Source organism: Pseudopodoces humilis, chromosome 28, assembly GCF_049639895.1.
Source record: "Pseudopodoces humilis isolate 2021_Gansu_Grassland_sample_001 chromosome 28, ASM4963989v1, whole genome shotgun sequence".
NCBI lineage: Eukaryota > Metazoa > Chordata > Aves > Passeriformes > Paridae > Pseudopodoces > Pseudopodoces humilis.
The window spans coordinates 4,932,163-4,957,868 of NC_142227.1; the positions used below are offsets into that span (position 1 = coordinate 4,932,163).

The window sequence follows — 25,706 nt, forward strand, 5'->3', positions numbered from 1 at the left end:
CAGTGCCCACATCAATCAGGTCTGCGTCCCACCAACTTCCCAGCACAACCAGAGAGGCTGTTCTACATCCTCCAGAATTGGCAACGTCTGGAAAACCTGAGCTCTGCAAAGCTTTCCCTGCACCAAACAACCAGGAATAAGCCAGAGTCCTTGCTGAGCAGGCCGGGGCTCTGCCAGCACAGAGCTGACCTGAGAGGCAGCTGGGCTCTGCTGCAGCCATGCAGGAGCCCCACACTGCCAGAGGCCAAGCTGACTTTGCAGAGGGAGCACAGACTCTGCTGACTCGACCCACCGGGCACCCAGCACATGGCTGTTGGACACTTACTGTATCGCTCTCCTCATCGGAGACAGAGTGGAGCTGAGCGCTATAGTGGAGCGGGGAGTAAACCCAACTCCTCTCGTCTGTCGGCTGCCAGAGTGGCCAGAGACGGCAAGGAGAATGCAGGGAGAGCAGCAGCAGAGCAGGGAGCAAAGGAGAGAAGAGGAAAAAATAAAAGGAGAAAATAAAAAGAGTAGGAAACAATACAGTAAGAACAGCTGTCCACCCGGAGGGAGAGGACTGAGCCCAGAGCCAGCTCTCAGTAGAGAAGCCCTCCTCATCCTCAACACATACCTGCTTCCTGCCAACTGGGACATGGCACCTGTGCCAGCTGCAGTGGGGGTGGCACAACCTCTCCTCTTGTAGGGACAGAGTTTTAGAGCTTTTGAGATGCCAGGGGAACCTCAGCTCCCTGCCATGGCATCACCCGGCTCCAAAGAAATCGAGAGATTTGGGAAGTGACTTACCTAAGAGCAGTAACAGCTCCTGCTACCTGCTACCAGCTGTCACCCTCCCATTTCCAGAGCCCTGTGCATGCTACAAAGTGGTGTCCAGGCTTTTACAGGGAAACTGGATTTGTTTGCTGTGCCTTCCTCCTCTGCAGAAGGCAGCGGAGTTGAGGTGAGACCATGGTGGATGGTGACCACAGAAAGGAAACAGTTATTGCTGAGATCCTGGGGACAGTGGGGTGATGGGAACAAGTACATCACAGGAGGCAAAACACAACCAGACCCTGGAAAGAATGAGGGGAAGGAGGTATGCCTTGAAGGACAGTTATCACAGCACTGGGTATTGGTGTGAGAAGACACACTCTGCTGCTGACACAGCACAGATTCAAGGGCTGGTCTCTGCTTCCAGGGTTCCCAGGGGGGCCCATTTACATTTGTCTCCAGGGGAGCTCCCACAGAGTCCCCACTTTGACCCAGCCTAGCATTTGCAAAGAAAGAGAAGCAGAACTGGGTGCCTGGAAGAAGCCTGAAGTGTTCCCAGCCCAGGAACTGAGTGTGACAGTCTACAATGTACAATGAACTACAAGAAGTCAGAGAGGCTTTGAAGCACTGGGCTCCACATGCTGAACCCTCCAGTAACTACAGCTCCTTTAGTAAAGACTATTAGGAGGAAGGAAGGTTGAGAAACCCCTGTCTGGAGCTTCTCACAGGGCTCTGTCAGAGGTACAGGAAAGCTCCCCACCACATCAAGCTTGTTCCACCTCCTCTTTTTCATCCATGATGGTTCATCCATCCTGACTGAACCCCATGCTCTGGCTAGTCTCTTTCAGAGCCTTTTAGGAGCCTGGATGCATGCAGGGAGCTGCAGGATATAAAGGAGCATCCAGTGCTTGCCATTACCCCTCCTAGTGCCAAAGAGCCAAACCCAGCTGAGGGGCAGGAGGAGTTGCCTGTTTGCTCACGGAAGTGCAGCACCTTCCTCATGCCATCAGCCATGGCCAGGGGCACATTCCTGACCCTGCTTCCCCATGCATCCTGCCTGTAACCCAAATGGGAGCACCAAACTTCACCAGCGAGGCTCTGGCAGCACTGCCACCACCCCCTGGCTTCCCAAAGCCTGAGAAGATAAATGCTAAACCTAGAACAATCTCAGCTCTAGATTCAGCCCCTAAAAGCTCAAATGCTTCCCTGCATCTTTTGGAAAGGAAAGTCCTCCCTGCTCACAGAACACCTTCAGTGAGGAGGGAGCACACTGGTGATGCTGAGAAGGGCTGGAGAGCTCTAACCAGCCCTAACTCAGCACCAGCTCCTGCCTCACTTGGTTTTTGAGCTGCTCCCCACAAGCCAAAACAGCTCTGTTTGCCTGGGGCAACAGGCTAAACTGGAGTTTTAGAAGCTTCAGAACATCTTAATGGTCTCTTTAAAACCCTCTCCCTGGGCTGAAGTTGCTGAGTCTGACATCACCTATAGAGGCTAGTGCCTCTCTGGCCAGATCTGGTACTTAGAATCACTGAGCAGTTTGGGTTGGAAGATCACTCACTATCCCCCCTTGCCATGGACAGGGACACCTTCCACTATCCCAGGTTGCTTCAAGCCCATCCAGTCTGACCGTAGACATTTCCAGGGAGAGGGCAAGCACAGGTTCTCTGGGTAACCTGTGCGAGGGCCTCGCTGCTGTCACTTTTCCCAAAGGCTGGGTGACACTATGGCCCATTCCAGGGTAGGAGCTGTCACCAGTCTGCATAAAAGCAGGACAGAGCTCATGATTCTCTCTGATCCTACAAGGAGATCCACTGGTGTCATTTCAATATGCTTCCCCTATTTCTGCTGGGCTGGTTCCTAATGCCCACTCAATGCAGAGCCCCAGCTGTTGAGAGAAATGAGGTGCTGGCCCCAGTGTTTCAAAGCTGCAGCTCTGCTCCCCTATATGCTGTGCTGGCATGGTCACTTACAATCCCAGAGGAATGCGAGGTAGTTCGGAGTCTGCGCTGGCGGGGAGAGTAAATCCAGTACCTCCCATCTGTGAACTGGGTGGCCCCAGGACAAGTGAGGTGAGAAAGGAAACAGAGGAAAAAAAGGATGACGTGAAAGAGAGGATGAAAGAGAAAGCAAAAAACAAGGGGTTGGGCAACTCCAGGCCTGAACGGGTGAGCAGGTGGGAAAGCCGTGCAAGGAAGAGCGGCGCCCATGCCCTGCCACACTCTGTACTTTTATTTCCTGGGGATGAATAGGAGAATGAAGTGCTCTCCCGGAGCAGACTTCCAGTGGTCAGATCACAGTCCCCTGGGACTGGCCAAATCCTCCTCTGCACACACCATCCCTTCACCCACCACTGCCCCTAAGCACTCCTGCAGGAGCAGCTGCGGTGCTACTTAAGCACAGGTGTGCAACCTCACCTGAGCTCCAGCTCAAGTGGTTTTCCAAGGACCCATGGGAACTCAAATCAGCTTTTCCCTTCATCCCAGCAGTGACAAACACTCCACAGCACACGACACACATTTAATGCAAAACTCAGACTCAGATGAAGTATGAAATGCTGATGAGCAGTCAGTCACACTCTGTGAACACACTGCAGAATTTCCTCTTGGATAGAGGTGCCCCTCAAGCGGGGGGGAGTCCATATGCCCAGGGACAGGGAGGAAGAACAGCTGACCCTTGCTAGAAGACACTTGCCAGGGGAGCAGGCAGGATCTGCCTGCACACAACTGCCATCCACAGGCAAGGAGGGGGCAGCAGTGTTAGAGGAGCTGTTTGCATTTTGAACAGCATGCGTCCAACCCCAAACAAGCTGTAAAACAGGGCTGATTCCTTCCACAGCTCCCACGAGCCTCAGAGTGACTAGGCAATGAGTGAGCAGCTCTGCAGCAGAGTCACAAGAGCCCAGGGAAAGGCCAATGCTGCATTTTAGTTTAGCCTGAAGGAGCCCATTGCATGGGCTTAGGTCATCTCCAGCACCACAGAACCAACAGCAACAAGTCGGAGCAGGGAGGAGCCGGGCACCTCTTTTAATGAGGGTTCCAGTGCTCAGGCACGAGAGAGAGTTCAGCTCTCATGGGACAGGCACTCAGCTCTGCTCTGGGAATCCATGGGACAGGTACGTGTTGCTAAAAAACCTCTTCTCTGGTCTGCAGAAGTTGCTCAGCCATTGTGGGAGCTGAGTGAGGACCAGCGCCAGGCTCCACGGCACTCTGCTGCCAACAACCAACTTACTCCCTGGCTCAGCACTAGACTCCCACTGCATCACCTAATGCAGCCTGCAGGGAAAGGAAAAGTCGGAGTTCACCAGAGCCCAAGGTCACCCTCTGTAATCACCTCCCTTTGGGTCTAGGCCATGTTTATGTCAGGAAAGCAGCCAAGATCTCTGGCTGAGGAAGGAAGAACCTCTCTGTTGTACCCACATCACTTTGGCTTGTTCCAGGAACAAATGTGCTGGCCTAGATAAGCACTTGTGCTTGAAAGTAGAGCAGTATAGCAACAGCTACATCCACAGCAGGAGTGCCATCTGTGTGAGCCCCACTAGATGCTGTTTTGGGTTCTCCAAGTTTAATCCAGCTCCCTGCATTAAAAAACCCACCCAGCACCAAGGTATCAAGGTGCTCCACATCAAGATGCTGCAGGGCAGCCATTGCCCTGCACCCAACTGCCTGGAACAGATACTGACAGCCTTGTCCAACCCTTCCCATCACACCCCAAGGGTCAGGTGGAGAAGGTCTCTTACAAAGTATATGTCTGTGACTGGCACGTCGTCTTCATCTGAGGCCTGGCTGGCTGGTTCCGAGGCCTGGCTGGCCGTCTCCACCTCTACAGTGGCTGTGGATGTGACAATGGCACAGGCTGAAGAAGCTGCCTCTCTGCAGAGGGGAAAGAAATTGACAGTCCAGTCATTGCAGTTAGGACAGGAGCAAGCAAAACTGATTTATTACAGAGGAGCGGAAGATGCTATGCTGTCACATCCTGAAAGGTCACGTCAGGGCAGGTCAGGTCAGAACTGTGCTCAGCCTCACCGAACACCCATGACTCCACCAAAGCTGGAGCCCAGAAAAGCCTCCAGCACAAGTAGCCACAGCTCAAAACCCACTGTGTAGGCTCTGCTCAACACTCTAAAACACTCACTCTTTGACTTCTTCAGGAGCTACAATCTCAACGTCACACTTGGGCTCCAGCTCGACGCTGATTTGCTGAACCTCCTCCTCGACCCGCACCTCCTCGTGTGACCTGGAAACCAAAAAGACAGGCCCAAAGACTCAGCTGGGCATGAGTTATGCATAGCCCTCAATTTTACGTCAGCCTGAATCGGTTCTGAGCCAGCCACGCCTCTTGTGCAGCTCTGCCCCAGCACACAGCTGCTGCTGCTACTGTGGCACTGCGCTCCCAGCACAGACTTAGTGGCTGATTTCAGCTCAAAGGGAGCACTCAGACCTCCCAGGACCGAGGGTTTCGATAACCAAACCTCCCAGGAAAAAGAGTCAGTCCTGGAAGATTGCAGCACTCAGGAATAACAAGGTGGGAAAAGAGGACAAGAGCAAAGGAGTTAAACAGCTAGTGCTGCAGGAAAGATGGGCAGTGTCAGATGGAGCATTGGAGCAAAGAGAACTGACCTCTAGGGAAAACTTGTGTCCAGAGTTAGCCTGGCACCAGGCCAGAGCCTCTTTCAAGACTCCCACCACACCAAAGCTGCTCCAGGGTTGAGATTAGATTTATCTGCGCACTCTGAAACTGTTTCTGACAATCTTCATTTTAATACCTCATACTATTAAAGTAATTACTTGTGCCAGCAGGGCTGGCTCCACTGTCCCTATGGGAAGGAGGAGCAGGAGCCTGCTAAACTGAGGGGCAGTTGTCAGAGAAGGGCTGAGCTCTGGGTTCACTGACAGCACTGCCCTGCTCCAGGCTGGCTCTGACCAGAGCTGGGGCCAGTGGGAAGCATTTCTGTCCAGCTCCACGCAAGGAACTCACTACACTCTTCCTCACAGGGCTGGACCTCATAAACCTGGAGTGAATTCCCCAGCAGACCAGAATAACCAGAGGTGTGACACATTCTTGAGTAAATTGGGTAAGGATGACACATTCTTGAGTAAATTGGGTAAGGATTTTTCCATCTAAGCTCAGGAATGTAAATTCTTACTTTAATAAATTTGTGCCTGCACTGGTTTTCACCAGAGAGTTCCATAAGTGCACAGGTCCCTACTCTCCCATGTGTAGGGCACATGGAGGCACTGGTACTAGAAAGGGACAAATTAGGCAGAAAACAGCAAAGGTGGCCATAGCTGCAGATGGTCAATGTAGCTCTGGCAAATCTATGACAGACAGATCTACTCTGACCAAGCCACTGAGCTCCCTGAATGCTCCCAGGTCAATGATTCACCTAACCTATTTCTGGATGAGCAGTTACATACTACAGCAGCTCCCTCCCTCCATGAGGTATCATTGAGTCTGAACTATTTTGGATGAAGTCACTGTGTTTGCCACGCAGGCCCCACCACTGGGGCCTGGGTTTAACTCTCCAATTTTCAGCAATTTCTAACACTGGATTCTGCAGGATATGAGGTGCTTCACAAGTCCCTGACACTTCACACAGTGAGCAGGTCCCTGCCCTCCAGGGACAGGAATTTACCAGGATTCAGCAACATGCAGCATACAGAGGTATTTTCATTAGGAATTATCACAGAAAGGGATTTTTTCACAGTGCATGTCAGCAAATCACTCAAAGCTTGGAACAACAGCAGATGCCTGTAACATGGGGAAAACTCTCATCTTCCAAAGACCTTTCCTCCCAAGCACCAAACACTGACTGCAGGGAGAGAGGACATCAGCATGTCAGGCTCCTCTGCCTATGGCACATCCCAGGATTGAGTCTCTGATGTAATTTCAAAGCCTACTACACCTACACAATGTCCTGGAAAGTGAGGGCAGAACCAGCAGCATCTGCTGGCTCCTTGTGCAGATCCTGCTGACAGGGGCAATGGAGTAATTTTTACTGGTGCAAAATATTTCCACAATAATGCACAATAATTTCATGATATGAGCCTCTAAAATCAGACACCCCTCTGCAACACAGCATTTCTGTCCTTCCTTGCCCTTGGCTCTGAGACACCACAGGAGGGAAGAGGACTCACAGATTTCTGAAAACACTGGAAACTACTTCTGTGGGGACTGAGGGTGCTTAGGGCCTAACAAAGTCAAAGCCCTTTCACTTTGCCCAGGCCACAAGCAGATGGTCAGAGGAGGAATGTTCCTCCTGTCAGGGCTCACTTACTCGCTTAAAGGGACTTAAATGATGTTCCTTGACTCTGGTGCTGGGTGGGTGGGTAAATTTGGACAACACTGTTGTCCCCTTTCCTATCAAATAACTGTAGTATTTTCAAAGCACTAGGAGATCTGCTTTGCAAAGAAAATTCTGTGTAAGAAATGGGGATTGTCTGATTGCAGAAGCAGCTCAGCATCTATGCCAAAATCCTGGAGCTGCTGAAATTCCCACTTAACCCTCTAAGAGACCTTTGCACAGGGATAAACATGAGGTCTCTGTCCAGCAGAGAGAAGATGAGACAAGAAAATAGGAGACACATTTCTCACCTGCCATCCTGCCCTGAGGAGTGTGTACGCCTCCTGCAGAAAGAAAATACAAGAGTTTGGAGGAGCAATTTAAGCCAGAAATCCTCCACTGTCCCCAAATCTACCTCTACATCCCATGAGGAAGATGTTCTACTTAACAGCTGACACTTCTGCCAGCAATAATTAATCCCTTCAAAGCTGTGTCTGCTTGCTCCCAGGAGAGATTTAATTAAAATTGGTCATCAGCATTCCAGTGTGCAGGGCAGCCTGCTGGGATCTGCAGCACAGAGAGGAATGGCAGCCACTCGACACCAGTGGGAGCAGGGGAAGTGTCCTCACCTGTACCTGGGCTGCTCAGAGGTCTCCGAGGGGGATCGCTCAGGAACAGAGAGAGATGTTGACGATAGTGTCGTGGCTATGGAGGCTGTGGTAGCTTCTTCAAAGGAAGGAGGAGTGCAAGGGAGTAGGTCTGGCCTGCCTGCTGGCCCAGAGCAGGGCAGGGGAGAGGCAGGAAGAAGATATGATTCAGTCAAACACCAACACTGACTACACCAGCCCCTTGTGAGGTTGTTCCACTGTGAACCTGCACGCCTGCACTGGGACTGGGCACTCAAACCACAGACAGGCAGGAAGTTTAGCTGAGTCCATGAACATGACAGCCTCTCCCAAGGTGTCCTCTGGAGAGAGCCAGTCAGCACCACTTCCACCACAACAGGCAGGGAATAGAATGCCAATGAAGACTTCTCATGGTGACCAAAGCTGGATTAAAGGCTTGGATCACCAGGGATAAATATCCAAGTGAATTAAGACATGAACTGAGTGTCCAGTGTTTTGCACAGGGAGCAATCCAACACCCATACACTGGAGGACCTTGTCAGATAGATGTAGCCAGATAGAAGTGAAGGAAAGGCAGCACAGAAGCAGCCCATTCCTCTGTTTTCCAATGGCAAGATCCTGCCTGTTATAACTGCCCAAACAGTGTCATTGGAGTGCTGCAGTTCCCAGTCACACCCCCCCCCCCCCATATTTTTTAAACAGTAGAAAATGCAACTTTTTGTTGGCTTTTGGGCTATGATTTATGGTGCCCCTTGGCAGCAGCTGTCTTGCAGCAGTGATGCAGGCGACCATTTTTAGTGCAGAACCCCACAGTGCTGCAAAGAAGGGATTTGGTCTCCTTTGATGCAGAGGTGTAGCATCAAGTGCCTGCTGGTGCTGCAACAAAACAATGTACTCTTACCTTCTTCCCTGTCCTGGTTAGGTTTAGCACCTGCAAAGCACAGCAAGACATGCAATGAAGAGCTATCCATGAGGAAAGATCTGCAGTCGGTGCACAGTGGGGAACTTGATGAGAACAAGGGAGGATCCTAAGGAACTGCTAGGAAAGAGAGGGTAACCACAGAGCCAACACCCAGAGCGGGGCTGTCACCTTCATCGTCAAGCGTGGGGTAACTCCTGGCTGCCCGCAGGTCGTACTGGGTGTCATCCTTCTCAGAGGCCAGCTGGCTGGCTGAGAACGCCGCGGTGGGACCTGCTGTCTTCACGGCCAGCAAGGCACTACGCCCTTTCTTTGAGGGGGACGACTTCAGAGCTGGGGGAGGGAGAGAGACAGTCAAAGTACCACCACCAGCTACTGTCACACCAAAGGAATTTTTCTCTTCACAAGGAGAGGCTCTGCCCTCACATACATCCCTCCTGGACTGAACCCAGATCAGGTGCAGGGACTGGGTGTGAGTCTGAGCAGACCAAGGCAAGCTGTGACAATGTGAGGGCTCTGCAATTCTTAGTTTTGCTCTGTATCATGGCATATTTTGGGTTGGAAGGGACCTTAAAAACCCATCTCATTCCACCCCCTCCATGGACAGGGACATGGGCACTAGAGCAGGTTGCTGCAAGCCCTGTCCAGCCTGGCCTTGGACACTTCCAGAGATCCAGGGGCAGCCACAGCTGCTCTGGGCACCCTGTGCCAGGGCCTCACCACCCTCTGATTTCCTAACTTCTAATTTAACCCTGGCAGCTCAAAAACATTGCCCCATGCCTGTCACTATCTGCCGGCATAAAAAGTCCTTCCCCTCCTTTTTCTAAGCCCCCTTTAAGCACTGAGAGTGGCTCTAAAGTCTCCTGAGAGAAGGCTGAACACCCCCAGCTCTCTCAGCTGTACCACAGTGGAAAGCTCTGCTCAGGTTCCAGCTCAGACTCCTTGTGAGGGCTGCAGCAGCAAGGCCAAGGTAAAGGCTCACAGCACATCAGCCCCTGCACTTGGTACTTACAGGAATTCTTTCGAAATACTGTGTTGGTCATGAATTTGAAGAATCTCTCTGCATAAAAGCTGGGTCTGTGTACTGACACCGTGTCCTACAACAGCAAGAAGCAACTGTTTAATTTTAAAATGATCCCTCAAGGCAGAATTTCCCTAACAACCAACACAGTCTTTTTTATTCCAACATTTAGCACTGACAGAGCCTTAAAATGGAAAGGCTTAACTGAAACACTAATTAATGCTATAAATAACCCTGAAGCATTGCCTCTGATTGCATTTGATTATATTCTTGCTGTGATTTTATAATGGATTTTGGTGACTTTATTCCTTTGTAGACTTCCTGGATTTTTTTTAAACACTGGCCTGATTGCATAAATGAAATTTCTTCTGGCTTTGCTGGCTGCATTTCTAAGCACACCTGGATACCTTTGCATGTCACGCAGACACCCAAGTTTAGCCAAGGGTCTCGATACATTTCAAATATTTTTGTTTAGAATAGTAAAACTGAAGCTCTTTCTGCTTCTGATGTTTGACTGTGCTCCCATGACTTGGAATCTCCACATTTCCTTTGCCACATTAAGGGAAGCCAGGAAATGCAAGGTTGAAAAACGGTTCCCACAGCCAAGGTTGCTCTTCCAGAAACACCCACCTGGATGCTGCAGGAATGAAGCCAGCAGGGAAACATGGAAAGGGATTTTCTGGCAGAGAGCTTGCTGAAGTGAAAACAGCCAGTCACCAAAGAGAACAGCACAGGGCTCCTGACAGCCCAGGAACACACACACCCAGTGTGTGCTTCTGGTGTCATGGGAGGAGGAGAGGGACAGACAGGAACACGGGAGGAAAGCTGTGAGCACAAGAGCTCAACATGTGAGGAGCTGGATTGAGCAAGGAAACCTGGCTGGGAATAAGTGGCACCACCCTGCTGTGCAGGAATGAGAGGCAAGAACTGCTCCTTTCATCAGCTGCAGCTGTGCCAGGTCAGGCTCTATAAATAGCCACCTGCAAGACTTGGACAACTCCTGCCTCTGCACAGGCACTTACCCCATCATGGACAAGGGCCTTCCAGGTGTGTTCTAATTTCTTGATGAACCTAATTCCAAGGAGAAGTGGAGAGAAAAATAAAGATCCAGATACAGGCATGCACTCTGTACCAAGCCCCCTTTTATATCCTATGGAGGAGGTCCCTGAGCTGTCAATGTCACCACAACTGAGCTTTCTCCAGCATCTCCCCAGCTGGGTCAGGAGTGCCTGGGAACACCACAGGGAAGGAGGAGCTGGGCTAGAAAAGGTGCACCTTCCATCACTGGAGATATGCTTCCCACACTGAGGTGGGAAACTACTTCTTTATGAGCAGCTCATCATCCTGGACAAAAGGCTGTGTGTCCCCAGCTGTTCTAAGGACATGATGGAAGCCCATGGCCAGCTTGGGGCATGTACTCATCCCCACAGTCTCAAGGAGAGGACATCCCCCTGCCTTCATTTGGTACTAAAAGAGGTTATTAGCCAGAAAAGACACACTGCCAGGTTACCTACCTGTATGACTGCAGGATATCTATGATTCCTACGTGCAGCAGGAGACGCTCTCCTTTGCCATTCACTGCTGGGATCCCCCCCATCCTGCAGGTAAAGCAGAACTTCAGCACGTGCAGCCTCAGCCAGAGCACTCGTGACACCCAAGTTATGGGGAAGGGCAACAGCAGCTGTGCTAAGGGGCTTTAGTGTGGTGTCAGACACGTTAAAACCGGTGTGGTCACTTTGTGCACAACCATGGGAGTCACCGACTGACCTGGCCTGACCCCAGGTGTCCCAGGGTCACCGCCCGCATGGCCAAACACCACTGTCATGACAGACACATGACAGAATGTGTCGTATGGCACAGCTCTGCCTGGGCCAGAAAGCACCATGGAGTTTTTTCCTGCCTACTTTATTCTGGGGATCAGATTATTTATTTGGGTCAGCGAGAGATGTCTGCCACTAGGGCAGTAAACCCTTAAGGACAAGGGTATTTCCAGTCCTGTCCACACAGATGCCATCCTGCCAAAAGTGCAGCAGCCATCAGCACCAGCAAACAACCAAAGCACAGGAGTACCAGACACTCCTTTAGACAGCCACTGCAATTGTTGATGCTGCCTGAAGGACTGGAAACACCATGGTATTATCTCAGCTCTAAGGATTAACCCTCAATCAAACCCACAGCAGCTGGTTTCAGACAGCAGCAAACTACACCATTCCTTGGCCCAAGAGCCAGGGATCCAGGCGGAACCACAGATCAAGCACAGCACAAGCTTGGGGCAACCCCCAGCCTCCAGCTCCAACAGTGACACCAGCACTTGGCTACACTGCTATCTGCTAATTGCACTGGAATGGCTTCAGGGAACTGCCAGGGATTCCAAAGGTGGGAGTGATGGAGAACTGCAAGCTCCTACTGAGCTGATCCCTACTTCTGCTCCAGTATTTGGGTGCTAAGCTAGAACCGAGCTAGTGTCTCCTCCCCAGGGCATGGGTGGATGTTTCAAGGCTTGTTACACAAGCTAACAACCTACAGCCTGGCCTAAGAAGAGAGACTGCTGTGAGGCCATAGCCTTACAGAACTATTTCCTTCCTACCCTGGCTTCCCCCTTTCCCCCCACAATGGCAGCACTGTCAAAATCCCAGGAGAGCTGCTCCCTTGAACAGTTCCTGAGGGCCTCAGTACAGATTTCCCACTCCAGCCTCCACCTCTGTCCGTCCCAGCAGCACGAGCGAGCCCAGATTTCACCTACGTGTCGTCTGTGTCTATGGACTCCCCCCGGGCAGCCCCTCCTTGGATGGACTCCATGGCTGTGGAGTACAGGGCCTTCTGCCCCACAGGACGCTTCTCATCCGACGTGCTGTGGGCTCCCTCCGACAGCTGCTCCCGCTCGTGCTGGTCTATGTTATGAACCCCAAGCAGGAGGCTGTAGTCCATGATTTTAAAACTTTCCAATACCTACAGGTTAGTATCAAATTCAAGAACAAAGACAAAATATCAAGCCAGCAGCAGAAATACAGACCCTGAAGCATGGAATCAAAGCAATCAAAGCAAAGCATCCCATCCACATCCCCACTAACAAATCCTTCGACAGGGCCTGAATGTTTCTGAACCAACAATCAGCTCTGGGCTTGACTGCACAGAGTTTCGCCATCCCACAATCACACCAAAGGCCTGAAGGCTTGCAAACAACACCCTTGTATCTGCTGCACAGTGATTGGGAAAATGCTCTGGCAGAGCAGCTGCAAGTGGAGCCTAAGTGTGGTGCACCAGGCAAAGGAGAACAGCCTCAGTCCTCAGAGGCTGCCAGGAGATCCAACTCTACTGCTTGGCTTTCAGGGAAAAGGGCAGGAGAAAGGATTGATTCTACTCTGGGGTCAGCAGATTAGCAAGGTTCTCAATTGGGAATTGCTCTTCCTCATGCTTGAGAGCCACAGAAGTTCCTTACTCTGTCCCTGAGCTGCCCCCTCCTTACCAGACAGTCTCGCTGCAATGTCTTCACCAAAGCACTGAAGGTGTCTGCATCCAACATCAGGCCCTCGGGCATGTCTTGGATGAAGTCCAGATCCTTGTACGTAGGGCTGGACTTTTCTTTCTCCTTCTTGGATGCCCGGCGTTTGTAGGTTGAACCTTTGAGATCGAATTTCAGGTGCATTTTCACCACTCGAGGCAGGATGTTGTTCATCACGACCACGCGGATGTTTTTGCCCCCAGACTGCACACAGTACAGTCCATAAAACTTGGGCAGCAGTGTCCGGGGGTTCTGGTTCAGATTCTGTAGCAAGGGTGGGAAAAAAGCACGGAGAAAGGTTATTTGAGCAGAAAATTCCTGCTGTGTTCACCACAAAGCATGTCAACAGTTGGACTAGAGATTCTTTGCTGAGAGGTTTTCTGAACTTAACAGGAGTTCAGTGTACACATTCGACAAAGTCCTGCATTTCAGTGGCTTTAGGACCTGAAAATACAGGGACTGAGATGTTCAGCACTCTCTGGGCAAATAACCAAGTCCGGAAATCCCCTGTTTTTCTCAAGTACAGCAGCTAAAAAAAGGAAACCAAACTGGGAGAGAAATAAACACAATAAAAGGGAACTTCAAGCTTAAAAATAACAGCTCTCTTTATCTCTTCTTGATTCTTGTCAGAATCAAGAGCCATTCTCCAGCCCAGAATAAACCAAGGGACAGGGTTATTTTTTAAACAAAACAACATAAATGTTCTCCTCCTGTTGCAGAGTTGCTTTTTAAAGCAGTCAACCAGAGAGCACGGATATCCTGTTCTGCTGTCATCTCCTTTCTTTAGGCAGCAGAATAATTAGGAATGACATGACAGGCAGGATTTGCTTGTTCAGCTTTGGGCACATTTGGGAAGGAAACAGAACTTCTCTGCATGCTGTGGCAGGAAGGACAGAGCTGACATGTTCTGACAGACAGAAGAAACGTGACTGTATTAAAATTTCATTCCCTTCAACTCACCCACCTGAGCACAGCAGTGAGCCCTCTTGGAGAGTGCCAAAAGTAATAAAGCCAAGTAAATGGAAACAGTTTTAAAGTAACTCAGGATGAAACCACCCTGCTTCCTTTCCCTGACTCTTTTGATATGGGTGGTTTCCCAGGAGCAGCAGGGAGATCAGGGGTAGCACCACAGAACTCAGAGACAGTGGAAAGCTGCAACAGGTCGCTCAGAACTCTGCATCACACAGGTAAGTTCAGTTTAATTCACTGACTGATGGTGGCAGGATTAACAATGCAACTCCATTCCCCCACAAAACCCCACACCTGATTTACTACACACATTAGGCAACAGGCAGTTTTCCAAGAAAATTCATCCTGTCCAGGAATGCGAGTGTCACCTGCAAAAGCAAGTGACTCACAGAATCTCAGGATGGTTTAGGTTGGAAGGGACTGTAAAGACCATTTGGTTTCACCCTCTGCCATTGGCTGGGACACCTTCCATTATCTCAGGGTGCTCCAAGCCCCATCCAACCTGTCCTGGAACACTCATAGGGGTCCAGAGGCAGCCACAGCTGCTCTGAGCAGCCTGTGCCAGGGCCTCCCACCAGAATTTCTTTCTGGCCTGCCTGCCACTAACACACAGACGTCCCATAATCTGCCTCTCTTGGGTAAATTTTCCCCAGTAAATACTGAGTGAGGAAAGGATTTTCACAGAACCACTGTAAGATCACATAAACCCACTGCACAAGGCACACAGATGGGGCAGCAGCATTGCTTCTCATCACCTTCTTCTTGGCATCTTCACAACAAACAAATCCCTGGTTGTTGTAATGAATCTTGAATGTCAAGATTCCTCATCCATAAAGCTGGAGCCTCCAGCACAGCTGTGCAGGGAGACCAGCTCCTGGTTTTTACACCAAAAATTCTGATTTACTTGACCCAATGCAAGTCTCGGGGTCTCAATATCCTGCACTGCCAGAATGATATGCAAAACTGGCTGGTACCATGGGAGATTCCAGCCTGGAATTGCAGAGATGGGAGTTAGAACAATCCTCAGAATTACAGTCAAACAGCAGGAATGGCAGAGATTCAGGGACAGCAGTGCTTTCCCCAAAAAACCACAGTGGTTGCATTACTGCCTGGAGAAAAGGAAGCTCAGGGGGACCTTTTGCTCTCCTCAAGTCCCTGACAGGAGGGTGCAGCCAGGTGGGTGTCAGGCTCTGTTCTCAAGGAACAAAGGACAGAATGGAAGGAAATAGCCTCAAGTTGTGCCAGGGGAGGTTTAGGTTGGATATTAGGGGAAATTTCTTCATGGAAAAGGTTGTAAAGGATTAAAACAAGCTGTCTAGGACAGTAGTGGAGTCGCCATTCTTGGAAGCATTCAAATAATGTGTGGCTGTGGCACTTGAGGACAAGTTTTAGTGGTGACCATCATGGTGCTGAGCTGAAGGCTGGACCTGATGATCTTGGTTGTCTTGGTGGTCTTTTCCAACCTTAAGAGTTTTACTATTCTGTGATGGCTGCAATCAGCAGCCATCCCCAAATGCAGGCTGGGGCAGATGCATGCTGCCAAACGAAGAGAAATTAACTGGTTCTGGGGAAAGAACACTCAGAAACACACACCTGGGAAGCCACTCTAGGCTAGAACATGCCTCCAAACTACGGCACAATTATCTGCCTCATTTTTACCCACAGAGTTTGCAAATAATCAGTGATTTGTGCTTCTGGGACTGGCTTCAAGACATGCTGTTAACACTGTCCTTGGCATGGGGGCAGGCCACAACACACCCAGGTGGAGGACATGCCCTGTGAGATGCTCTGCCATGACAAAAAAGCTGCCACAACAAAGCTGAGCTGGGTTCAAGGTCCTGAATGATACTCACCATGTAGTATCCAGGAAGGAGCTTCTGCAGGAATTCAGCTTCCTTGTGCATCACAGTTTTTATGATGAACTCATCGTCGCTGGTGACATAGAAGAGGGAGCCGCTGGCCCCGGGGTTGGACAGCTCGATCAGAGGCTCGTTACATAATGAATACTGGCAAGAAAAAGAGAAGAAGGTGATGTTTTATCCCCTGTTTATTGCAGATTTGAGTTCTATGCCTTCAAGGACCTTCCCAATCATGTTGTCTCCCTGGGAGATTAAAGAGTAGCAAAGCTCAAGTGACAACTATTTTCATTATAGGTTAGGTCTGAGCAGCCAAACTGATGGACAATTTATAATTAGAGACTAAGATTACAGTTCAGAGCATCCCAACTGCTCAGTATCCCATTAATCATCTGCTTTCAGGAATATCCAGCCTTCATAATGACATCTTATCTGTTCTCATTGTGCCTGCAAGCACGTATCACATTCAGGCTCTTTGAGCACAGCCCAGCACACGCTGATGGACACTGAGGATTTCAGGAAACACCACAGTCTGCTCAGGGAACCACACATATCACTGTGCTGGAGGGAACACAATGCACTGGCTGTTCTCAGCAGACTCCCCTGGCCTTGTGCTCCCCTGCAAAAGCCAGTGTCTGATCCACAGACTCCCAGAATGGTTTGGGCTGGAAATGACCTTAAAGATCATCTCATTCCATACATGAGCAGGGACACTTTCCATCAGACTAGGCTGCTCCAAGCTCCATCCAACCTGGCTGTATTTTTATAGCCACACCTCACTCCATCAATCCTGCTGAAAACGTGTGACAAGTCTTATCCCAGGTGTGCAATCAAAAGGGATGAGCCCTGCTCAAGCACAGCAAAGAGCTCTGTATTGGGACCTGAACTGGGAGGGCACGTCTGGTTATCAGGATGCAAACAGCAGGTTCTCAAATAAGGACTTGCCCAGCAGCAGATGAAAAAAAAAAGAGAGAGCAAAGCAGGCAGATGCACTTTTTAGCTCAGCGCTCACCCAGATACTGCAGGGGTCAGGTGGGTTCAGGGCAGGATCACAGAACTGCCCAGTGAGAAGTGAGATAAGGAGAAGAGGTGACCAGAACAATAGATTAAATGCCCATAATTATGTAAGGAAAACTGCTTTCAGCTCTGCACAGATTAACAATCTCAGACTTGATCAAGTTAATAATCTCATGCATAATTAAATGCATTTGTTGCTGTGGCAGGCAAGAGACAATCAGGAGAACCAGAAACAACAAATCAGAGCCATGACCTTTGCAACTGAGGTAAGCTCCTTGCCTGTCCTCAGTTCTTAACACCCATCCATTTGGCAGCACTTGGCTGGCACAGGAGGGGATCACTGTTACCCTTCCACCAGGCACTGGCACAGGTTTGTTTCACTGGCAGGTGTTCAGCTGTGATCACCCCCATCTACAGGTGAAATCACACAAAAAGGGCTGTTCCAAAAGGGGAGGGTGTGCATTTGTGGATGCGTTTCCTTCCCCAGTTCACACAGAACAGGACGTTACATAAAGGCAAGGGCCCAAATTCAACCACAGTGCATTCAAAGCCCCAACAGCTTGTACTCCAAGGTATTTGAAAACCAGCCTTTCCAGCTCTGAGAAGCTTTTGAAACACAAGAACAAGTTGTGGTTTATTCTGTCCTTTTAAGATGATTAAAATAACTACACTCACATAGCTCTCCAATGAGTACACAAGAAAAAATTCCCATCTTTGTCCTTAGAGCCGCAGGGGACATTACAGGGTCGCACCCAGCAGAACACAACTCCTTTGGCTTGTAAACACAGTAAGTTATTGTTACCACAAAGACCAGAGAGGGAAGCCCATTGCAGGGCTTACACAGCTCACACTGTGTGCAGGTCATGGCCTTCCTCCAGTACACGCTGGCAGCTGCCATTCAGCAAACTCAGACTTGGAATCACGGAATGTTTTGGGATGGAAGGGACCTTAAAGCCCAACTCATTCCACCCCCTGCCATGGGCAGATACACCTTCCACTATACCAGGTTGCCCCAAGCCCCATCCAACCTGTCCTGGAACACTCCCAGGGATGGGGCAGCCACAGCTTCTCTGGGCAACCTGTGCCAGGGTCTCATCACCCTCATGGTAAAGGTAAATAAAGGAGGAAAAGACAAAGAAATCTAAAAATATATCCATACCAAATAATCATCTGGACGAATCCCAAAGAGCTCTCGGAAGTACCGGAAAGCCACTGGGGCATAGGTCTTGAACCTGAAGTCGGCGTAGTGGTGAGCCGGGGTGAGGTTACTGCCTTCGCTGCACAGAACACACACATGGGCAGGGCCTGTTACCATTCACCAGACATGGATAGTCACACCAAAGCTACTGTGTATTTCAGATGCACTGAGCCTTGCAAAAAGACATCTTTGTAACAACAACCACCACCTTTCCTCTGTGGTAGGAAAACAGGTTTCAAACTATCTGCGAAAATCTATTTCCAGAGATTAAAAGAACAACCACTTGCCACGCAGAATATATTTACACAGAGAACATAACTTCTATGAGCTTTGTTTATTCACAGTTAGAGAGCTCCCAGAAGGAGTTTCTTCCATCTAAAACATAGTATGATTTTGTGGCAGAAATTCTAGATGGACAGCTAGAAAGACAAGCACGTAGGAAGGGTAACAAACGGAAGCGCACAGTACTGCATCTTGTACTGTGCTTCCCTGCAGGCCAGTGCACTGCAGATTGCAACACTTCCCACTGTTCTGTTTGTGTATCACGGAGCAGATTTAAAACATTCAGAGCATGCAACTCTGATCTAAAGACAGATGGAAACTCTCTTGAAAAATCAGTGAGGGGAAAAGGAAAGAAATAATTCATGCATTCATTCTTTTCCCTTTCTTTACCTTGGGAAAAAAATGCTCTCCACCACATAGAAGTCCTGCATCAGGACATCTCTCTCTGGCTTGGAGCTCAGATTGCCCACAGTATATCCAATCCCCAGCTGGATGGCCCCCTTCAGAGTAGATGAGGTGGTCTGGCAAAAGGAAAAGAGCAGTCAGTGAGCACTTCACAGCAGATAATCACAGTAACATCCCCTGCATTACAACGCAGTCATGTCTGTGATTTGGTTAGCAGTGTCTGGGCACCACACACTGCTAACCAAATTTACCCAGCTGCTGAAGAGATGAATTAGGGGTTCAGATTTGCTATTTGCAGGATTGTGCTGTTCAAGAGTGCTGCATAAAAATCTCAACCAGATTAATAAGTATTGAGCCATAACTTCTCTCAGCTTGTGACCTACACTTGAGTGCCAACCCCCACTCGCCAAACCCAAACCTTTTTGTAGGTGGTTTCCCCAGAAGCATCCACGCTTCGATGGCCAATCTTCTTTCCTTGGCCTGGCTGTCCTGGCAGTGATGGGCCCTGCAAGGAGAGCATAAGTCAGGGCACAGGCTGAGCTGCCACCAAGCACATACAGAGCAGCACAGCCACATTCCCACACTGTACTGCACACAGGCATCATGATACTGCTGGAGAAAACCCTGCAGAGTGCCAACAGGTGAAACTGAAGCTCTTTCAATTATACTTCCACCCCTCAAGATGAGTTAGAATAGCAACACTCCACCTGACACCCCCACTGCTTGCTGGCAGAGCCCTCAGCAAAGATGCCGAGCTTGGGAAAGATCCAGCTGCCAAGATTCCCCTGGTGCTTGACTGTGATTTCCCATTGATTTAAAACAGTTATGTATTAAATCAAACAGCCACAGAGATTTATTCTTAAAATCCCACGCCCTCAGGTGTCACACTGACACCTCGGGTTTTGGTGGAGAGATCAGAACCAGCTGATAACCCAGCCCCACTCACACTGAGATAATCCATTTAAGCAAGATCTGTTTACAATTCCAAGGCTGAGCCCACACAGGGTGAGCCACAGGAATGTCTCTTCCACAAGTTCTGAAGTTTACAGAAATGCTACAGACTACCAGCACTTCAGGGTGACAACCAACCTGCTCCTGTCCCCTTCCCCTCTCCTACCTCTGAGTCTACCTAGGCCTTTCTTTGCCAGCCCAGGAGGCAGCAGGTTATGGCTGCTCATTTAACAGCCTGGTGTAACCAGGTGTTAAGAAGTTCCCTGCAGCTCTTTTTGCAGCCCTAGGGACTCTCTACTCCACCAGGAGTCAACACTACATCCACACCCAAGCTCTCTGCCAGCTGATGCCCACAGATCCTAGAGCCCACCAGACAGTTAGGAATGCTGGTGAGAGATCAGCATCATTTCAGGGTTTGCTACACTGCAGAACCGCTTTGGATGCTCCTTTGAGCAGTATGCAGAGAAATCCAAGGTCACTTCCCAAGTGACACTGTTCTATCACTGTCCCTCTTGAGTGCTGCAGAGACCCAGCTCTGAAACAATGGCTACAGCAGACAATGGGTAATTTTGCTCAGACTAAGGTTCTTTGTACTTTAGCTTTTGATCAAGAGCTCGCAGTTATTTCTGATCCATCTGCTCATACTTCTCATACTAAAGGTCAGTCTGAGTTCTCCTTCAAAAATCCCATTTCCTACCCTACTTTATTAGCAGGGCCAGCCTTGCTTCTGAGCACTCCTCCAGCACCTGTGAGCAGCAGCACAGCTCAGCCTCTCCTTCTACCAACCTGTCGGATCTTACTCCATGCAAGCCCAAGCTGTGCTGTCCTGCCCTGCCAGTGGCTCACGATGAGCAGACACAGGCAGGGGGAAGGGACTGCCATCATAGGAACTACAGTGACAAAAGTCTCTTCCAGTCTCCTGCTCTGCCTGTGGCTGTTTCCAGGGCAAGAAAAAGTGGACCTATTTGTGCACTGAACAATGCAATCAACTTCCACAGAAGCTGAGCTTCTCACTATGCATATTCCGGTTCAAAATAATCAAGTGTCACGTTCCAGGCAATTTTATGGAAATATTTTGTTGTTCATGTATACAAATGCTCATCATCCCAGGTGAAGAATGGAAAGGGGGATGTAAAAAATTGGATCAAACAAAAATCATTTGAACATGATGCCCTAAATCATGAGTGTGGGTTTCAGGGAACAGCTTTCAGGCACAGAACCTCCTGCTAGATTCCCTGCTGCCAACTGTGAAGAGTTTTGCTCCAGAAAGTAACAGTGACTCAGAACCTGTGACCTGGAATATCTACAAGAGAAGATGAGTCCCTGGAGATGTTCCCCTGTTTTAGGGCTTCACAAATCACAGCCTCCCTGACTCACTCCCACCAGTGGGTAAGTGCCCAATACATGCATTCTCCAGTTACCACCTCCAGGTGCTGGTGTGGAAGAGGTGCCCTCAGTCACCAATGTAGAGGCATCATGGATCACACAGCCAAAACTGGCCACATGATGGACACAGTCCCTCCACATCCCTGCTGTGGCTTTGGTGATGCCAGTGAAGGGACCTAGAGACCTGCCACTAATTTTATTTCTCCCAAATAACAGATATTGATTTTGTAGTAAACTTATAAGTATTCTGAAATGCAGTTTTACTCAGAAAAGGCAGGCAGAAGAGTTTCTTAGGTCTCTGTTCTCATTTCTCAACACAGGATTGTCAAACCAAGCTTTACACATCTCACCTCAGTGACAGCCGTCTTCTTTGGGCCCAGACCTGCAGAAAAAAAGGGAAGAGCATCAGGAAAAGTAGGGACATCAAATAAAAAACCCCCAACCCAACCACCAGAACTCCGAGAAAACAGCTCAGTGCTTTGTCTTTTAAAGCAGCCAGCCTTTAGACCAGCTGATTTTATTTGGTTTTCAGCTTCACTAGTGCAGGAATCTAATGGTACAGGAGTCACCTGAACAATTTCATATTTAGAAGCACAAAAATGCACATTTTTTCCCAGCAACAGTGTTTCCTAGAGGCTTCAGCAGAGAGGTCTTGCAAATCTCTGCTGCCTCTTTATGGCACAGATGGGTCCACACCATGCTAAAGAGCTGGCTCCACACAGAAGCCCAGAGAGACACTCCTGAAGCTGTTTTCCAGCCACTCAGAAGGCACTTGACAAACTATATCAATAATTGAATATATTTATAGAATCCTATGTCCAAATATATCACACAAATGAATGCATCATTTATCTTTATTGCTGCCTCAGGAGAAGCCACTGCTGCTCCATTACAGCCAACAGTGGAAATCAGGGTTTTGCCTCAAGCTTTTAGGGATATAATCAGAGCTGGAAAGACAGGCCCAAACCCTGTGACATGAGGCCACCTCCCACTTCCTACCCTGAGTTTGTTTTTCTGAGCCTAAGTTTGCAAGAAGCTCCTTAATTTCAGACAGCAGGGAGCACGGGCTCCTGTGTGGAACATAGGACCATGAAATGCAGCCCAGCTGGCTCCCAAGAGCTACCATGAAGGATCAAGAGCTGCTGAAGAGGAGCCCCCAGCACCACCCCAGCAGCCCCTCAGCACCTCTGTGCACAGGCCAGTTCTCATGGGGGAGTCTCCTGCACAGAACACAAACTCAAGGGACACGTTTCAGGCTTTACTTCCAGCTATGAGTCTGCCACTCCCTGCTCCTGTCCTACAGCATTCCTATGGGAACAGATCCTTATCAACCCATAATCCTTCAGAAAGGGCTCAATTTTGCAAGAGGCAATTGAGTGCAGTTTTGAGTTCACCTACACTCAAATTAGGGGGTGGTCTTCTCTGAGGGGGGCAGATGTCCTCTGTCCCTCCTGGCTGGAGAGCAGGAAAAGCCACAGAGCATGTAACCCAACTTCTGCTGCTTCAGCATCTCCCCCATTTGGCGAAGGATGAACTTGGATGGTTTACCCAGATGGTTTACCCATGGTACCCATTCACCCCCTCAAAGAGAAGCAGGGATACTGCTCCAGGGCTTGTTTCAGAAGGAGCCTGAGCAAGAACCTGGGCTTCAGTATCTGAAGGGGCTCCAAAAGAGCTGGAAAGGGACTTTGGACAAGGGCCTGGAGGGACAGAACAAGGGAGAATGGCTTTCTGCCAAAGGGCAGGGTTAGATGGGATATTGCAAAGAAATTTTCCCCTGTGAGGATGGTGAGGCCCTGGCACAGGTTTCCCAGAGCAGCTGTGGCTGCCCCTGGATCCCTGGATGTGTCCAAGGCCAGGCTGGACAGGGCTTGGAGCAACCTGGTGTGGTGGAAGGTGTCCCTGCCATGGCAGGGGGTGGAACAAGATGAACTTTAAGGTCCCTTCCAACCCAAAACATTCCAAGATTCCATGATAATGGGATGACAAAACCAGGGAAGCGTGTGACTCACATTTCAGAAAATATTTCAGACTCTGGAAAGCAAATAAACAACAAACCAAACAAAAAAACCCACAAAAAACCCCAAAAAAACCTTTGTTGATCACAAGGGAAATGAAGCTGCTCTGGCTTGGAAGTGCTGCAGGTGTCTCACCATCCTGATCTCCACAAAGTGGGCAGTCCCTTGTGTGAAACAGGTCTTGTCAGGTGGCATTTGGAGCTGTCTGCAGAGCACCCCATGGCCTACAGCCTGGCCTGCAGGGCAGAGCCAGGGCAGCACAGGAAGAGTCACTTCTTGTTATTCTCTTTTAAAAAGAGTGCCCAACTCCTGCCTCAGTAACAGTCACTGAAATGCCACTCCCTGTGTCACATCATCCCACTGCAAACAGGCAGAGGGACGTGAGCAGAGTGGGAAGCCAAGGGATGCAGAGCAGCTCCCCTCTGTCACACCCTCAGGCCAGGGCCCCTCAGGTGAGGGGGTGTCACTGACATGGGCAGGTGACACACACCATGAGTGGCATGAACCCTGTCACTCCTCCAGCTCTCAGACTGTAGCACATGGCTGAGGACCACTGTGAGCTCAAATTGTGCTGAAAAGTAAGTTTTTTGGCCTCAGCCAACAAAATTTTGTGATCATTGAACAAAAGACCCTGCAATGGGCCAGACAGCAGGAAATATGGCTCTGAGTGAGCATTTGGCTAATGAACTTCCAGGGCACGAGCTGAAGCAGCACTTTCAGACCACGGGAGAATCCAAAGGAGCTGATGCTGCTCCACACTGAGCACTTGAAACTGCTGGGAACACAGCGCAGCTGAGAGCCCTGGGCCAGGGGAATGTGCTTTCCCTGCATGCTTGCCACTGCTCTCCTGCTGCACTAATCTCGTTTCTGCACTTTGTCACAATTCCAGAGCAGGAGATTATCTTTAATTTTGTGATAATTACCACGAGCCACTTTCATTCCCAGCTTTTAAGTGTCTGCTGCTGTACACGTACCAAATGTGGAATCAACACCAACTGTCTGCAAAAAGGAAACGTATCTGAGGCAAGGAACCACACATCTCTGGGAGAAATGATGTATGATGTGGGCAAGAGCAACCGCAGCAAAACTTCCCTCTGCCCCTACCACTAATAAAAAGTAATCAGCTTTATAAAATCAACTTGTCTAGTCAGAAAACATAAAAATCTTCCACTGGTTCCTCTGTGCATGGCACACGGCTATGCTCGGCTTAAACAAGCTGACAGATGGTCTGGCAAAATCTGATTTAACTCCAGCTCCATGGGTTATTGAGCCACAAGGCACTGCTGGGGTTTGCGGGAGTGGGAGCACTGCTGCGGGAAGTTTTGACACTTAAAAAACAATTGAAATTACTCTTATCCTATTTGGTGTGGCTTATGTGCTCAGAAATGTGGTGAGTGGCTCTGGAGGGGAAACCCTGAGATGAAACCCCAAATTTCTGCCCTGCCTCCAGTCTGTGCCTGGGCTCTGCCAGGCACTTCATGCATGCTTGACCTGCTGCCTTCAGTTCTATTCTCATCTGTGCATGGCTTTGAGTGACCCTGTCCCAATGCTTACGCTTCTATGGAGCCTCTGAAATAAATTTCAGTTGTGTTTCATTCAGCAATTCTCATCTCAGACTTGTGTTTTTCCCATACTTACAGTCACATTGGCCATCACCACTAAGCTGATGCCCTGCAGGACAGGCAGGAATTTCCTCCTGGAAAACCTCTGCACAGGAAAGGGCTCAAGTTTCAGCTCTACCAGCCAGAGGAGCAAAACCCCCACAAGGTAAGGGTGGTGAGGCCCTGGCACAGGTTGCCCAGAGAAACTGTCCCATCCCTGGAAGTGTTCCAGGCCAGGCTGGATGAAGCTTGGAGCAACCTGGTCTAGTGGAAGGTGTCCCTTCCACTCCCTCCAAACCAGCTGAGGCAGGCTGACTTGCCAAAACCCTTCATCGTCAAAACAGGCATTAGAGGCTTCTGTCCACCAGAAAGGAATTTCTTAAAATGTTTACAAAAATCCAGCAGAAGCTTAATTTAAGATCACAGAATCTTAGAATATCCTGATTAGGAAGGCACCTACAAGGATCAGTGCAGCCCCCTGCCCTGCCCAGACCCCCCAACAAGCCCACCCTGAGCATCCCTGAGAGCGCTGTCCAAACGCTCCTGGAGCTCTGGCAGCCTTGGGGCCAGGCCCATTCCCTGGGGAGCCTGGGCAGTGCCCACATGATCTAATAATGAAGCTTTCTTTATAACACAGGTCTATACACTCAGACATATATTAATAAATTATAAGCATTTGATGCTTTATGATGCCCTAGAGAAGTCAAAACAAATCTGAATAATCAGTGGACTCCTTTCTCTGATCAGAACTGCTGCTGCTGCACCTTTATTAAAAGCTTCACTTTATTTAAGGGTTTATAAGGGTATACAATGTGACTAGAACTAAAAATACGTGAAAAATATAAATGCCATGTAAGCTCCTTGGCTGGAGGCTGCAGCAGCATGACTCCCCCAGAAATCCAGCACACCAGAGACCTGCAGTTTG

At 49.5% G+C, this 25,706-nt stretch overlaps 1 protein-coding gene across 6 annotated transcripts in view; it reads right to left on the reverse strand.

Moving 5' to 3' along the window:
* The window catches only part of PIP5K1C (phosphatidylinositol-4-phosphate 5-kinase type 1 gamma), a 51,272-nt gene that overhangs the window by 4,506 nt on the left and 21,060 nt on the right, over positions 1–25,706 (reverse strand). Inside the window, exons 2-19 of one of the 6 annotated variants that reach the window (XM_088067625.1) lie at positions 21,513–21,544; positions 19,244–19,330; positions 18,811–18,941; positions 18,100–18,217; positions 15,921–16,073; positions 13,063–13,362; positions 12,340–12,545; positions 11,111–11,194; positions 10,619–10,667; positions 9,588–9,672; positions 8,747–8,908; positions 8,558–8,587; positions 7,660–7,801; positions 7,342–7,374; positions 4,882–4,983; positions 4,487–4,619; positions 2,721–2,795; positions 326–409 (exon numbers count right to left, since the gene is read on the reverse strand). In XM_088067625.1, the coding sequence (XP_087923751.1) occupies positions 326–409; positions 2,721–2,795; positions 4,487–4,619; positions 4,882–4,983; positions 7,342–7,374; positions 7,660–7,801; positions 8,558–8,587; positions 8,747–8,908; positions 9,588–9,672; positions 10,619–10,667; positions 11,111–11,194; positions 12,340–12,545; positions 13,063–13,362; positions 15,921–16,073; positions 18,100–18,217; positions 18,811–18,941; positions 19,244–19,330; positions 21,513–21,544 (2,006 nt within the window). The other 5 variants (XM_088067627.1, XM_088067626.1, XM_088067629.1 and 2 more) reach the window with 5 other exon arrangements.